Source organism: Tenrec ecaudatus, chromosome 18 (assembly GCF_050624435.1).
Source record: "Tenrec ecaudatus isolate mTenEca1 chromosome 18, mTenEca1.hap1, whole genome shotgun sequence".
Lineage (NCBI taxonomy): Eukaryota > Metazoa > Chordata > Mammalia > Afrosoricida > Tenrecidae > Tenrec > Tenrec ecaudatus.
Genome location: NC_134547.1, coordinates 22,293,608 through 22,309,243, shown reverse-complemented (window position 1 = coordinate 22,309,243; position 15,636 = coordinate 22,293,608). Strand labels below are relative to the sequence as shown.

The 15,636-nt window shown below is 38.5% G+C and overlaps 1 protein-coding gene across 1 annotated transcript in view; it reads right to left on the bottom strand.

The window, feature by feature from the left end:
• Positions 1 to 2,002: 2,002 nt before the first annotated feature.
• Positions 2,003 to 15,636, bottom strand: part of ZNF146 (zinc finger protein 146) — a 36,855-nt gene continuing 23,221 nt past the window's right edge. Inside the window, exons 2-3 of the mRNA XM_075537153.1 lie at positions 9,724 to 9,771; positions 2,003 to 8,958 (exon numbers count right to left, since the gene is read on the bottom strand). Of these exons, the coding sequence (XP_075393268.1) occupies positions 7,955 to 8,833 (879 nt within the window). The 5' untranslated portion in view covers positions 8,834 to 8,958; positions 9,724 to 9,771 and the 3' untranslated portion in view covers positions 2,003 to 7,954. The remainder of the gene's footprint in view (positions 8,959 to 9,723; positions 9,772 to 15,636) is intronic.

The following is a 15,636-nucleotide window of genomic DNA, read 5'->3' as shown; positions in this document are numbered from 1 at the left end:
AAAAAATCCATCAATGACAAAACATAAAAATATTAATACAATATTAAAAACTGAAAAAAATACTTTAAAATGGTTAAAAAGGTAGCAAAAATTTTAAGGCTATTACATTATTGTTTTATATGGGCAATATTCAATTGTTGCAAAGCTTCAATCATTTGGGAAGATGTCCACTTAAGCTTTATTAAAACTTAGATGTTAGCTCTGGTCTCAATTTCCCCACCTCCCAGCACCAAAATTCTCTTTGAAAGTGTCCCAATGACACTAAGAAAGTTGACTACTGGTACAGAAAGGAACTGGAAACACAGGGAATCCAGGACAGATGATCCCCTCAGGATCAGTGCTGAGTGTAGCGATACCAGGAGGGTGGGTGGAAAGGGAGAACTGATTATAAGGATCTACATATAACCTCCTCCTTGGGGCTGGACAACAGAAAAGTGGGTGAAGGGAGACATCAGACAGTGTAAGATATGACAACATAATTTATAAATTATCAAGGGTTCATGAGGAAGGAGGGTGCGGGGAGAGAGGGGAAAAAAAGAGGAGCTGATACCAAGGGCTTAAGTGGAGAGCAAAAGTTTTGAGAGTGATGAGGGCAACGAATGTACAAATGTGCTTTACATAATGATGGATTGTGGTAAGTTGTATGAGCCCCTAATAAAATGATTTTTTAAGGTGATTACTGATACAATTTGCTTGTAACTAGCCCATGATCACAGAGACGTGTTAAAACAAGTTTTATTTGCAATGAATCTGTGCATATATGAATTGGAATCCAACTAACAATACTTTGTGCCTTGTGGTTGATTCCCCCGCCCCAATGTTTTGTTTTGCTGTGTTCCTGTATTTATGACCCTTGTAAATGAGAGACCTTCAAAAAGTTCATGGAAAATACATACTGTGAATTTAAAAATATTTTTCACCAAAATAGCTTGTACTTGTTATAACATGTCTGAATATTATCTAGCTTGAAGCATCAGTAAGGATCAGATATCAGTTTGGAGACCCTAGCTAAAACTAAAGCAGAAATAAACATTAAGTGTATGATGAAGCTTCAGTGGATAAATGGTAAAATCACTGATATATATATTTTTAAAGCTGATGGGGACAGTGCCGCAAACAAGTTTACAAATGGATAGCACATTTTATGAGGGGGGTGAGATAATGTTGAAGATGAAGCCTACATTCGTTGTGAGGAATTTTTTATTTTGTCTAAGGAGGATCAATTAGTAAGAGAGAAAATCAACAACTCAATTGGTCAGACATCTCTATTGTGACGAAAACATTAAGCTTGAAATTTCCGCTCTATGTGCAACAAAACATCCAAAAGAATGTAAACATAAACCGATGGGATCAAGATCCTGATGCATTTCTTGAATAAAGATTTCTTAACATATAAACTTTATTTCTTGACATAAGCTTCATGTATAAAACACATTTGTAGGAAATTATACCAGCCATTTTATTCACCTCTAGAGAACTGAAGATCCTGGACATTTAACCATGTCAATGTACTTTTTTACATAACAGAAGATGAAACATGGTATCATCAGCAAGATCCTGAAGACAAAGCATAATTTTTTAAAAGGCTACCAAGAGACGGAAGTGGCCCGGTGAAAGCAAACTTGGACCAGTGAAGAGAAAAAATTATGGCAACTTTATGCTCAAGGCATTTTGGAGGGAAAAGAAGTGTTTTGAGAAAGTTAGCAAAAATCGTAACCAGAAAAGCACCTGGGAAAACTTCACCAGTCACTCACAATGCTCCTGCTCATTCCTCTCCTCAAATAAGGGCAACGTTTTTTGGTTCCAATGAGAAATCATTAGCTTTAATTAGACTCCTTTGGACATCTGTTTCCTAAAGTCTTCAGAGGGTACATATTTCTCTTCATAATAAGATACAATTTTTCATAATAATAATGTAAAAAGATTTCATATAGATATGGTTAAAATTCCAGGACCCTCAGTTTTTTGGGGTTTTTTTTTGACCCTCAGTTCTTTAGTCACAATTGTTACAATTGTCTACAAAAGTGTTTTACACATGATGAAGCTATTTTAAGATATAAAGTTTCTATTTTTTATCTTCGAACTCCATTTTCCACCAACTTGAAATGCTCTCATAGCCAAATAAATGCCCCTATAAAAAGACAAAAATGAAAAACTAACATTTTTAACTGAAAAGTTCATTCCATTGCATTTATTGGGTTTTCAGTTGTGTTTGGATTTATTTCTCTAATTGACTGTGGCTTCTGTTTTTCTATGTCGCTCTTTTGTAATAATTATTGTCATTTTAACATGCGCACATAATTCAGTATATGTACTGTCTTCTTGTAATTTTCACTGCCATAAAGTCAATGTCAACTCATAGTGACTCCATAGGACAGGGTAGAAGCCCCTGTGGGTTTCTGAGGATACCACTCTTTACAGAAGTAGAAAGCTTCTCTTATCGATGTGAATGAGGAGTGGGCAGCGTGGCGACCCAAAGCCCATCTGTAGCCAATTGTACATCCCCTGACAGAAGGGTCATGAGGAAGGGATGAGCCATCCAGAGTGCAGTACAGCACCAATGAAACACATAGCATGCCTCTAGTTCCTTAATGCTTTCTACCCCCACTAACATGACCCCAGTTCTACCTTGCAAATCCAGCTAGACCAGAGTGTGTAAACTGTTACAGATAAGAGCTCCAGACAGAGTCCAGGACAGATAACCCACCAGAAACCATGGGAATAGTGATACTATGAGAGTAAGGGGAAGGTGGGGCGGGGGAAGGGGAAACCAATCACAATTATCAAAGCAGAACTCCCCCCACCCAGAGTGATGAACAACAGAATATGAGTGAAGGGAGACAGCAGATGTTGTAAGATATGAAAATAATAATCAAGAGTTCATGAGGGTGGCAGGGCAGGGAGGGAGGGGAAAAGAGGAGCTGATACTAAGGGCTAACATAGAAAACATTTTGAAAAAGATGATGACAACATATGGACAAATGTGCTTGACACAATAGATAAATGGATTGTTATAAGGGCTGTAAGAGGCCCAAATAAAAAAAATTTTAAAAAAGAAAACCTCGTCTTTTCTCCCTTGGAGCGACTGGTGGTTTTGAACTGATAACTTAAGATGCTTTAACTCAGTAGCTGTTTCATCCACCTTCAGTTTTTGTTAACTCCACAAAACGGGCATTACCATTGTTTTATTCTCATGCTTACCCAAAATATTCATATTCAATAATTCTTTGGTACATTTAATTAGGTCATTCTGTCCTAGTTATTTTTATTAGAATATCAATCTAGTTTACATGAGTCGTGATATATTGACTGGGATTCCCTAGCACCACATGGTAATTCATCTTCAACCCTGTATAACATACTCTAAAATGCCACTTCAAGATGTATCTCGAGTATTCTTCTTAGATAATTATTGAGGAAAGTCACTATTAATATTTCTAGGTCAGTTTCATGAATCTCCCTCTTCATATATATTCTCTAGTTAATAAGCAAAAACCAAAGAACCAGAAACTCCCTCCTTTAATCTCACATCTACCCCTGGGTTTCCAGCAAAATGTGCCAAGGGTAGGCTTGTCTGCTGTCACCTCTTCTACTCACGTTCACTCTTTAACTCAGTCTAGAACCAAAAAAGGTAAATTAAGGGGCATTTACTATGTGCTAAATGCCATCCTAAGATTTGGTGTGATTATTTCTCATCCCTGAAAAAACAATGTAGACAAACCTGTAAAGAAATTTAAGCACAAATGTTAAACTTCTAGAAACCTTAAAAATAAAAAAATGACCAGAATTCATGACCAGACATATTAAGAACAGCTATAACCCGAGCTTTCGAAAGGCCTACAACAGACTATGGGTCACTAAATCCAAAAGGCAGTCGTGTTCACCTCCCTTAGTTTCAATCATCACTAACACGAGTCTACCTTGAGGCACATTGCTTGTCTCTTGGTTTCTAAGACACCTTCGCTATAGATACCATTCTATTTCTTTGATATATTGGGGAGTTCCAAAGCTCAAACACAAGCTTTCTTTGCACTAAACGTATTTCTCCTTAATTGATCTCATCCTATCTCTTAGTTTTAATAGCATAATAAGGTTTAAGATTACAAAGTTTGCAGACATCTCCGGATGGCCAGTTGGCTTCAAACCAAATCACCAAAAACAAAGCTATTGCCCTCTAGTAGATTCCAGCTCATGGTGACCTCATGGGTTACAGAGTAAGTGCTTTATAGGGTTTTCCTGGCTGTGTCCTTGGACAAACGTTTGTGCTACTCAGGAACTCCAGTACTTTAAAACCAAATCTAAAAACTCATCCACTCCTAAACTGCTTTCCTTACTAGGAGACATCATGTCAATTATCAACATTTCTATGGTTGGTGTTGTCCTTGATGTCTTTTAGCCATCATACGCTCTAGAAGTCCTACTGAGCTCATCACTACCCATCCCCACCTTTCTCCGGTGTACTCCTTCTTTCCAACCTCTAGAATCTTGCTTCATTACCGAAACCTTTGACGAGCTACTCAACATCTCATGGTAGCCTTACATCTAACTGCTATTCAACTTCAACCCAGTCTACATAAAGCATTGTAATTTTTGCAAAATGTCCATCCTATAACTGCTATGCTTAAATTACCTTTGGTAGATTATTACCCCTAAGGATAAAATACAAGGGTGCTTCAGAGATAGTGGGAAAATGGATTAAAATACAATAGAAAATTTCCATAAACTTTTGACGCCCACTCATGCTAAGTGCTTTGCTACAATGTCCTATGGCCCTTACATCACACTGGTCCTGCTTCAACCCTTTCCTACAGTAAAAAATGTTTAATAAAAAATGAAACACTTAAATCGTATCCTACAATACAGTTCCACACAATAGCACTTTTAAGGTATCACTCCTTGTAACCTCATTTCCCTAGATAAGAGATGTATGTACCCTAGAGCTTTTCTGAGTACAAAAGGTTTCAATACCACATCTACTCATGTATAAGCCATGCTTTCCAGCACATTTTTAATGCCGTTTTTGTGGTAAAATCAGGTGCCTTGGCTGATATTTGGGTCGGCTTGTACTCAAGTATATATGGTAAATTGAGAATCGATGGCCATCAGCACCAGAGAAACTTAAGAAATGTCAATTCTCAGGTCAACTTCAGACATACTGATAAGAAGCTCTGAAGACAGGGTTCTGACAGATATACACTAAAAACTTTAAACCATTTATTTTGATGAAAACTCAGCAGAATTGCTAAAAAAAAAAAGCCAGGCTATCTTCTTATTTTGCATGGCAAAATAATGTTCGGCCTTGTTATTTGAAAATGGTAACTTGTAAAAGTACAAAGCCAGGTTTTCCATAAATTGCTTATTTTAATGAAACACCTTAAAACGTGAAATACATATGCAGTCAGGCAGAGGAAAAAAGGGATCGTTTATATAATATACAAAGCTAAGCAACACTGAGACACTAGACCCAAGAAGTTCACCTCTGAAAGCTGCAACATTTGAGCTTGGGGAATAAATAAAAGATGTTCTATGGTCCGTCACATGTGGTAGCAGTTAATGCATGCAGTTGGTATGGTATTCCTGTTGCAGATATGTATCTTCACTATTGCTAATGGTGACCCAGACACCATTCAAGTCCCTTATATCGACATTATAGATGCTTTCAAACAGGCCAAAGCAGATGAGCTTAGTTCAGAGCATCTCCCTGCTGCCACTCCATGAATACAGATGAACCTTGAACGCAATCTTCTTCTGTGCAACATTTTAGTACTTGAATACAACGAAGTTTTTCCAGAAGGTCTGGGGATACAGCCAAACACACTGAGGTATCAGCCCTTGATTTATCTTAGTCAGGCTGAGTTTAATCTAGTTATCCCAAAGCTACGCAAGGTAAAGAGCAAGAGGTTTAAAAGAAAACCTAAGGGAAAAACCTAAGGTTTAAAAGAAAACATAAGAGAGAGATGAGGAGGGAAAGTAGTTTCAGAAATGGTGAACATGTACTGCAATTCCTTCTAGATTTACTATGTAAACTTTAAAAAATAGGGCCAAGATTCATTTAGATGTCCAAATATATAATTCATTGAGATCCTTCGAGAATGACTACTGAATTATCATGCTGCTGCTGCTGCTGTTAGGTGCCACTGAGCAGGTTCCAATTCATGCTGACCGTATGTAAAACAGAATGGGCAATGCCCCGTCCACGACATCCTCAAAACTGCTGTTTGAGCCCATTGTTGCAGCCCCTGGGTCAATCCATCTTGTCAAGGGTTTTCCCTCTTGGCAGCTAATATTAAGTAGCACTCTTCATATCATGACATTAAGGTGCGGGATCAGATAAATATCTAAGGGATTCTGTCCAGTCTGGAGGTCTAGGTGTTTGTATTTAACTCAACGATTTATGAGTATCTGGGAAGTGGGATGATTTCAAAAACTGTAATGATAAACTTTGTTTAGTGCATATGCTGTAACTTTAAAATTGGGATTCCAGAATCAACTTTTCTAAATAAATTAGAGAAAGTATACACATGTATCCTCAATTAAAACTGCTTAAAAATTTTTCAAGTCCACATGGTATGTTGCAAATGTTAGAAATATGAAGATAAAGACTATACATTGCATAATATTGTTATAATAACTTGAAACGATTGTATATGCTATTACTTTTAATTTTAATAAAATAGATAATTTCCTATTACATAAGGAACAAGTTCATACACTCATCACTGATAAAATTTTAGAAATATTTTATAAAAGTTTAGTATTTGAGAATGAATTCATTATAACATTACTTCTACATGTACAGCTTTCCAACCCCACCCTCACTCTTATTTTGAGAAACTTTAAAAATACAGAAAAGTCCAAAAAATAAAACAAGGTATCCATATACCACAATCCAGAATTACTACTATCTGAATATATTTACTTACAGAATGTTTCATTTTTAAGAGAAATGGATGTTTACATATATGAACCATAAGTCTTCATTAGTCAATCCCCATTCAACTTTCCACATTCCTCTTTCCTTTAGCCTCTCTTCACAGGCAACCATTATTTCTCATCAATATCCTTCCAATCCAGTTTTTAAATATATACATAATATACTCATCCATTATCAATATATAGTATTGAATTTTGAGGCAAAGTTTTAAACATTACAAAAATGTCATTAACACTAAATACATCATTCTGCAATTTTTCTTCCTCTGCGGGATTTTAAAGATCTTTTTTACTACACAGAAACCTTGTTGCATTTTACAGATACATATTCCATTAAGGTTTTTTAATTTCATTTCTGACCTGAATTAAGTGCTTGCAACTCTATGCTATGAAAAATTAGGCCACAGTACATATCCTATGAATTGCTCTGAAGCACACACTCGAGTCGAAATGCTAGACACTTTGGAATTTCTTTTATACAAAATTTTCCTACTCTTGTTTTTAATGCCGTTGAGTTTAACTTTTATGATATATGGTCTATTCCTACCCTTCCCACCCCACAAGAGAGAAATCTCTAAACCACGTTTTAAAGTATCATTATCTCACTTCCTGATATCATTTCTATCATGTCCAAATTCTGGTAACTGCGTCTGTTTGGGGTTCTTTTCTGTTCTTCTGTATGAAGGTAAGAGTTTTATGTTGTGTGGAAGATCATAACACCTCAACTTATTAGTGAGGATCCCAAATCCATATTGACAGCAATCATATGCATCTGCTTTTTCCGTTTTAATGGACTTGCTTTTAAAGTTTCAGCATCATCTTTGTTGTTTAATGTAGGTTTCTGTTAGGCATTTTATACAAAAATGTTTTCTTCATTATGAACTCCCAGCAGTTCAGTAAAAAAAAAATTAAGCTATTGTAAAAGTTTCTCTCATTTTGTGGTGCTTTCCATCAGAATTATTATTTCTGGTGTGCTATTAAGTGTAATTTCCTGGTAAAAACTTGCCCATTTTTAATGGTTTTAGTTAGTATGAATTTTCTGGTGTCTAATGTGGTGTGACTTTTGGCTGAAAGCTTTCCCACATTCACTACATTGATAAGGCTTCTTACCTGTGTGTATTCGCAAATGTAGGGCAAGTGTTGAAAATTGAGAGAAGGCTTTTCCACATTCATTACAACCATAGGGTTTCTCACCTGTATGGCTTCTCACATGCACAGTAAGAGATGAACTTTGAGAAAAAGCTTTTCCACATACATTGCATTCATAAGGTTTATCACCTGAATGAATTCTTACATGTACAATAAGTGATGTTCTTTGAGAGAAAGCTTTTCCACATTCATTACATTCATAGGGTTTCTCTCCAGTGTGAATATTTTGATGTTTTATGAGGTACTTCTTTTGGCCAAAAGCTGTTCCACATTCATTACATTTAAAAGGTTTTTCTCCAATATGAATTTTCTCATGCTCCGTAAGGTTTGATTTGCCACTGAAGGTTTTCCCACACTCCTTACATACAAAAGGTTTCTCTCCTGTGTGAGTTCTCTGGTGTCTGATGAGGTTTGACTTCTGAATGAAAGCTTTCCCACAATCCTTACACTGAAAAGGTTTCTCTCCAGTGTGAATTTTCTGATGGGTAAGGAGATTTTCCTTCTGGCTGAAGGATTTTCCACATTCATTACATTCAAAAAGCTTTTCCCCAGTATGAGTGTTCTGATGTTTAATGACATACTGCTTTTGACTAAAAGTTTTTCCACATTCATTGCATTCAAAAGGTTTTTCTCTAGTATGAAAATGTTCATGTTCAGTGAGATTTGATTTTTGGTTGAAGACTTTCCCACATACTTTACAGGCAAAGGGGCTCTCCCCAGTGTAAATTTTTTCCTGACTAAGGTTTGACATCTGAATGGAAGCTTTCCCACATTCACAAGATTTCTCTCCAGTAAGAATTTTTTGATGAGTGAGGATTTACTTTCAACAGAAGGTTCTTCCACATTTCTTATATTTATCGAACTTCTATGTATGACCTTTCAAAGAAAGAACAAATGAAACTATTAGAGTGATAACTTTTTAATATCTAGTACCAATATTTACCTTTGGCCTAATATTTCAAATACTCAATGAACTTTTTGTTACACTAATTTCTCTCCAGTAAGAATTTTTATCATTCCAAATGATATCTCTGATTTAGCCAAAGGTTCTCCAATATTTTTTTAGAAACCAAGTTCTGCTCCAGCACAACTTCTACTTTTACAGTGATGCATTATGGGAAAGTTTTCTCAAATTCAGTAAATTCAGAGGATATTTTCCAGTATTTGTGCTCTTGCATCAGATGGGGTTCAATTTTTTTCAACTGAAGGCATTTCCACACTGGAAATGCAGAATTAGTACATTAATTAAATTGATACTTCTTTCCTACAAAGTTTCCCTGCAAGAATAAGTCTAAGTTGTGTTTCAAACATTTAAAGTAAATTTGAAGAGAAGTTGCTTTTAAAAAAATAAACATGTTTGAGGTCAAAGGAAGTATTTTTCCAATTTTCACATTTACATGCCTTTTCCCTCAGTCTATACTTTATAAATTAGAGCCTGGTGGTGCTGGAGGGTTAGACATTAAGCTGTTAATAACAAGATTGATGGTAAAAAACCAACAACCAGTCTGTAGGAGAAAGATGAAGTTCTCTGCTCCTGTAAAGATTTACTCTCTCAAAAATCTTACAAAGGGCCGCTATGAGTCAAAATCAACTTAAAGGTCATGAGTTTGGAGTACTTTATTGGAGATGGACGAAACTTGCCTTCCAAGTCTTGTATCTCTATCAGCACATCCTCTTCCCAGGCTTCTTCTGAAATAGAGTACAAAAAGTATCACCGAAAGAAATCAACATATAAAAGTGCTTAGACACTTGGTTGCCACATGGCAGCCACTGGCTGTGAACAAATATTATCTATGCTTTTATGGGATTAACTCTGATAGTCATTCTCCCCTCTGAATGAAAGGATTCTCATAACCAATTACACGTTGAAAAGAAAACCCTTGTCAAGAATAGATGGCTAAAAATTTAAATTCATAGTGACTCTTGGAGAATAACCTTTCCATTTCAGATAACAACTGAGCATAACAGTGAGTTAACAAATAGGATGAAAGATTACATAAAACTGACAAAAGTCCAGTTGGGATGCCTAAAAAAAACAATAATTAGCAAATATCTCCAATTCAATTAAAATGACAGTTGGGGAAAACTGACAACTATAAAAAAGAAAGAAAAAGATATACTAGGAAATATAATAGATAATACTGATATTAGGAAGTAACAATTTTCAACACATAGAACTGAGTAAACTTGGATAATGTAAAAGTGCTTGCAAAAGAGACAAGAAGTTGATTTGAATCACAAAATTTAAAACTCATGAATCAATTACTACAAATGCAGGGATATAGGATATAGTAGGGGATACAAAATAAAATAGAACACTAGCTGTTCTGCCCTCCCAATTCTCTGTATGAAATAGAAAAATATATTTTCAGAAATGTAATCAGAGAAGCTCGGGACTCAGGCACACCAGTCAAATGAAATTACAATAGGAAAACATCATGCTGAAGTACATGGAATTATATCTACATAAGAGGTCAAAAAAAAGTATTAATGCTAGGGTCCCTGTTCAGACGTGCATAAATTTATGTAAAGCAAAATGTGCTTAAACATGGCTTAGTAAATAGTGGATGGCTGTAGACAATTCTCTCACCATCACAAAAAACAAACAACAAAAACCAATTTTAAAATCAAGGTTCATGACAAATATTTAACAAAACTCAACTCAAGTGGATAACTTTCCAAATCACTGAGTCTTTATAACAAGTTTACAGAAATTCTGTTCCACATAAAAAGTAACGTTTAGCAGGATCCAACATTTAAAATTAAGGATTGTTGGGAAGATCTCAATGATGAGTCAAGGGAGGAAAGGTCGTCACCTCTAAAGGATGATGAAAATGTGGGTAAATCCAGAAACTGGCCAAGATCATGATATCAATGAAAGCTACTGAGGTTGGGTATCTAATTTTATTCTAACAACTTACCCTCATCAAGCTTTTCAAGGGGTGCCAAAAGCATTATATTAAGATTATTGGCCCAAACTTTTAATCACTCTTTTAAGCAACCAGTCTAGGAGTTACCAAAATTACTGAGCAAGCATGGTCCAATCAAAACAGCAGCTTTGATATGATCTGCTCATTAACAACTCAGGCATGGTCAGATACCTTAGTCCAATCAAAACAGCAGCTTTGACATGATCTGCTTATTGACAACTCAGGCATTCAGGTACCTTGTTTTGGTTAATGAAATATTAATACAATTGACAAGTATCATTCCCTAGTAGAAAGTTTAAGATGACTAGTTCAAAGGTGTAACCAAGGAAGTAAGTAGGAAGAAAAAAATGATTCTTTATAAAAAGGACAAAATAGCCACGTAGATTTATTTGTGCTCTATTTTGGACTGAAAACGCCCACTTGCTACCTGTCTGTGAGGTCAGCACTGAATGGAGAGAAGATTGAAACAACGAACGTGAGGTTAAGAGCGGCTTTATTAAGGCAGGGAAAGAGCTCCTGGAAGGGAAGGGAGAGCAGAGAAAGGGACAGGAGCATCTTGAGCTCCCAGGCAGTTTGGAGACCCACTGAGTTAGATCAGGGAAATCATGCCACTTGGTGTGGCAGTGGGATATTTGTAGGATTTAGGTCAGGGAAATATGCAAACGAGGTGAAGAGAGCTGCTGGTGTTGTGCACATAAGGAGAAAGGAGGCTTCCTGGTGCTGCAGTCTGAGTTCTTCATAGACCAGCTCCTTGGAATGTGGGGGAAGAGGCTACACAACCCAGCTCTGGCCTTGGGAAAGGGTAGGGGGAGGGGCTGTGTGAACCTGGCCTGGAAAGATAAGCTCCTTGGAATGCTAGAGGGAAGGACTGCAAAGTCTAGCAGATCACCAGTCTTTCTGAGAGGCTAGGGGAAGGGGGCTGCATGATCTGATCTGGCCCAAACAGTCTAATGATAAATAATCCTAAACACAATGACTGAAATTTCAAGATCAAAAGAGGTTATATTTTTAAAATAAAAAAACCTGTACCCCACTCCTTACTTATAAACATGGTTTCGATGCTAAGACCATGCAAAAAAGGAGTATGTAACTGCCAAATTAGATCGCTTAACTGCCAAACAAGCGAACCATGACCAATTTGATATATAACTTTGACCATCAATGGCAATTACTGTTGGTTTGCTTTACGAGGTGGTTTGTTACTATGATAAGTATGTTATTACTGAGCAAATAGATGGATAGTACATTTTTACTACTATCACAAATGCAAGGATTGGAAACATTTAGTTTGTAAGTAAATGTTATTCGGAAAAATCAGAATGACATAAAATTATTCAACAAAAGCCTTGGACGTTAGAGCCTAAAGAAAAGTGCTAAATTATCTGTCAATCAGGCACTTTTTAGGTATGCAAATACTCAAAAATTTACTTCAAAAGGCAATAATCAAGATACTACAGTATAAAATTAGCTCTTATCTTGCAATTTTCATCACCATTTGTGGGATACAAAAGGATTTTTCCCCAGGTTATCTCCTGCTTGCCAGCTCATTAGCTGCTTAGAATTTATCTCCCTGAGGGCATCAGCTATACAGAGCCATCAGACTATGGTCTGTCCCACCATGGGTAGGTCTCACTCCCTGCTGATAAGGACAGTGGATTGCTTTCTTGAAGGAAAGCTAGAATAAGTCAAATCAATTCAAGGTCGACCAAGGTTAGGCACCAGATACCAAATCAGTTGAGTTTTAAGTCAACAGGCTTTATTAGGAGAAAAGAAAATCCCAGCCTGTGCAAGGTCCCACAGTCCAGTGTCCAGGCTGAGGGAGTAGCGCCCCAGGTTACAGGGGTGGTGCTTATATTGCTGGGGAACATGTAGCTGAGCTGCTTTGAGCCTGTAGAAGGTAAAGCAGCCAAGAATTGGAGGACATTGGAGCCCAGGCATGTCCGGGTTTCTGGCCAGGCAGAGGTGTCTTCCTGGTTCTGGGTGGTCTGCACTCAGGTAGTGTTAAATGCAAGATCAGGATAGAGTTGCATCAAGCAGCACTGGTCAGCTTTGCAAGCAGGTGAGAAGAAATGCAAGATCAAGAAAAAGTTGCATCAGCCAGCTCTGGTCAGCTACGTAAGAGGGTGGGGGTAAGTTCAGAAGTCAATCACTGTCGCCGCTAGGAACCGGCCTGATTTTGATGCAGCCAGACATTCCCAACTCTGGTAATAGGGGTGATTACTCTTCTGGCTACTTCCTGCTGATATTGGGGTGATGTGGGAGGGGCTTACAGGTCGGGGCTATAAGGGCACAACATAATTTGGTTAACGGCAACATGAGAAATTTCTTTCATTCGACTGTGCAAAAATAAGCACAGAGCCAGGAATAGGAGGGCACAAATAGTAATTAAAGGAGTTGCTAGCAGGGCTACCGAGCTGTTGAGTGGGTTAAACCATATTCCCTGTTGCAAGCCAGAGCTTTGGCCACTGATCCCCCCCCCCCCCCCCGCCCTCCCCGTTTGCACAGTCTGGCAGTCTGGTAATACTGCTTTCCACCAAACCTGATTCACTGACATAGTAAAAGCATTCTTAATTTAAATACATACAAGTTCCCTCTTTATCAGCCGTCAAGAGGTCTAAGGCTCTTCTGTTCGGCAAGGATACTCAGGCTAGGGATAGTATTTGATGCTGAAAGAGATTTAAAGATAACTGTGTCTTCAACTGCTTCTTGAAGTTTAGAGGACCAGCTTTGTGAAGAGCTCAGATAGTGGGACAGGGCTCCTGCCCCCATTCTCGAGCCACCAGGGAAGAGGCTACCGCTAAACCCACCAAGGCAAGGAGGAACACTGCCCATTTTTGACTGTGTGTGCCGTAGGAGGGATTTTGTAGGGCAGTTACTTCAGGGACTGTATACATAGTTAGCTGGAAAACTAGTTACTGGCACACACAAATGGGATAGGGAAGGAGCGGAAAGGTTTTTTGTTAGGGAGCTATTGCACACACAAAAATCCTCCTGGGGAGGGGGGGGCATTGAGGAGAAAAGTAAGGGTACTTGCGGTGTTACAACTTCATCCTGGGCTGGAGTAGCAAAACGGCCATTTTTGCATAAGTGTATTACAGAACAGGGGCATTCAACCACTGGTGGAAAGGCGCCTGCCTCCCTAGTGCAACTGAATGGTTGAGGTAGAGGTACTGCTGCCAGAGGAGAACTTTGGGGGGCCGCTGAAAGTAAAGAAGAGGAAAGGTTAACTAGGTCGGAATTTTTTAGAAGGGCTGCCCCTTCCTGGATAAGGGTGAGCCAAGAGAAAGGTTTCCCCTGGACTTGTCCTATAACCTGTTCCTGAAGTTCCTCTGGGCTTGCTCTATTAGCTGAGTCTGGTCAGCAAGGTTAGTGTGCATGTACTATAGATAGATAGATAGATAGATAGATAGATAGATAGATAGATAGATAGATAGATAGAGCGAGAGAGAGAGAGAGAGAGAGAGAGAGAGAGAGAGAGAGAGAGAGAGAGAGACTGAGACTGACAAGGGTAGGAGGAACCAGGATATTGGTAGATTTTTCCTAGGAAACCAGTTTGCCAGCGAGTGGCCCATGGGTCAGGGAATATTAATCCAAAAGGTACCATTATGATGGTTACCAGTGAGGCAATGTTTTTTTTCCCACTTTCATTCTAGATCCATTTGTTATTTGTTGTATTACACAGGAATTCCAGGGGGCAACCTCCATTTTCCTTTAACCACTCAGTGTTGCACCTGCTGGATTTGGTTCGGTCATACAGGAAGCAGAGGAGGGGATGAGACCACCTTCGGGGAGTGCAGTGAAAGTGTCATAGAGGCACTGATACTAGAGACTGGCAACCTTCAGGCTGATAGTACTCTTTGCCAAAAACCTGTGAATGGGTTCCTCAACTATCAACCCATGTTTCGATAACTATGAAATGCCATCGGTAGCTGGGTGGCAGTATCTCGATGTGTTTATAGAAGCCAACACCTGATGAGGAAGAAAAAGACACAAAGCCCAACATAGCAAAGACCCAAAGCAACACTTTGGCCAAGGGTCCAATCGTTTGGTGGTGTTACGAGTCCTACTTCCAGCACACTTAATAAAGGAAGAAACAGGGTTATAAAGAGGCCACAGGTTACTTATTTACGCATGGTTCTGGTCGGGTGGAGAGGTTTATACGGTTGGAGGTCCACATTTCAGTATCAGGACCCAGTTTTAAAGGGGCTCGCTTGACCCACGTCAGATAGCACCCCATCAGCCCTACTAGTTTGACTGCCGATGGGGTGGTGCGTATTACAGTGTATGGTCCTTCCCACCATGGCTGGAGGGATGACTTTCCACTAGGACCTGGTCTCCTGGGGAGAGGTTAAGGGTTGGGCATCCAGAAGAGGTGTCTCCTATGTCTAGAAGGTACTGGTCTGTGTGGGACCTGAGTAAATTGCAGAGCAAAGGGAGTGGGTAAGTAAGCTGAAAGCGTAGTTTCATTCTGAGGCAGAGAATAATTTAGGACAAATGGATGGCCGTATAGAATTTTGAATGGGATGAGACAGGTGGGCTTCCTGAGGGAAGCCTGGAAGCGGGTTAAAGCAACAGGAAGGAGATCTGGCCAAGAGAGGTGTATCTCTAAGGAGAGCTAAGTTAA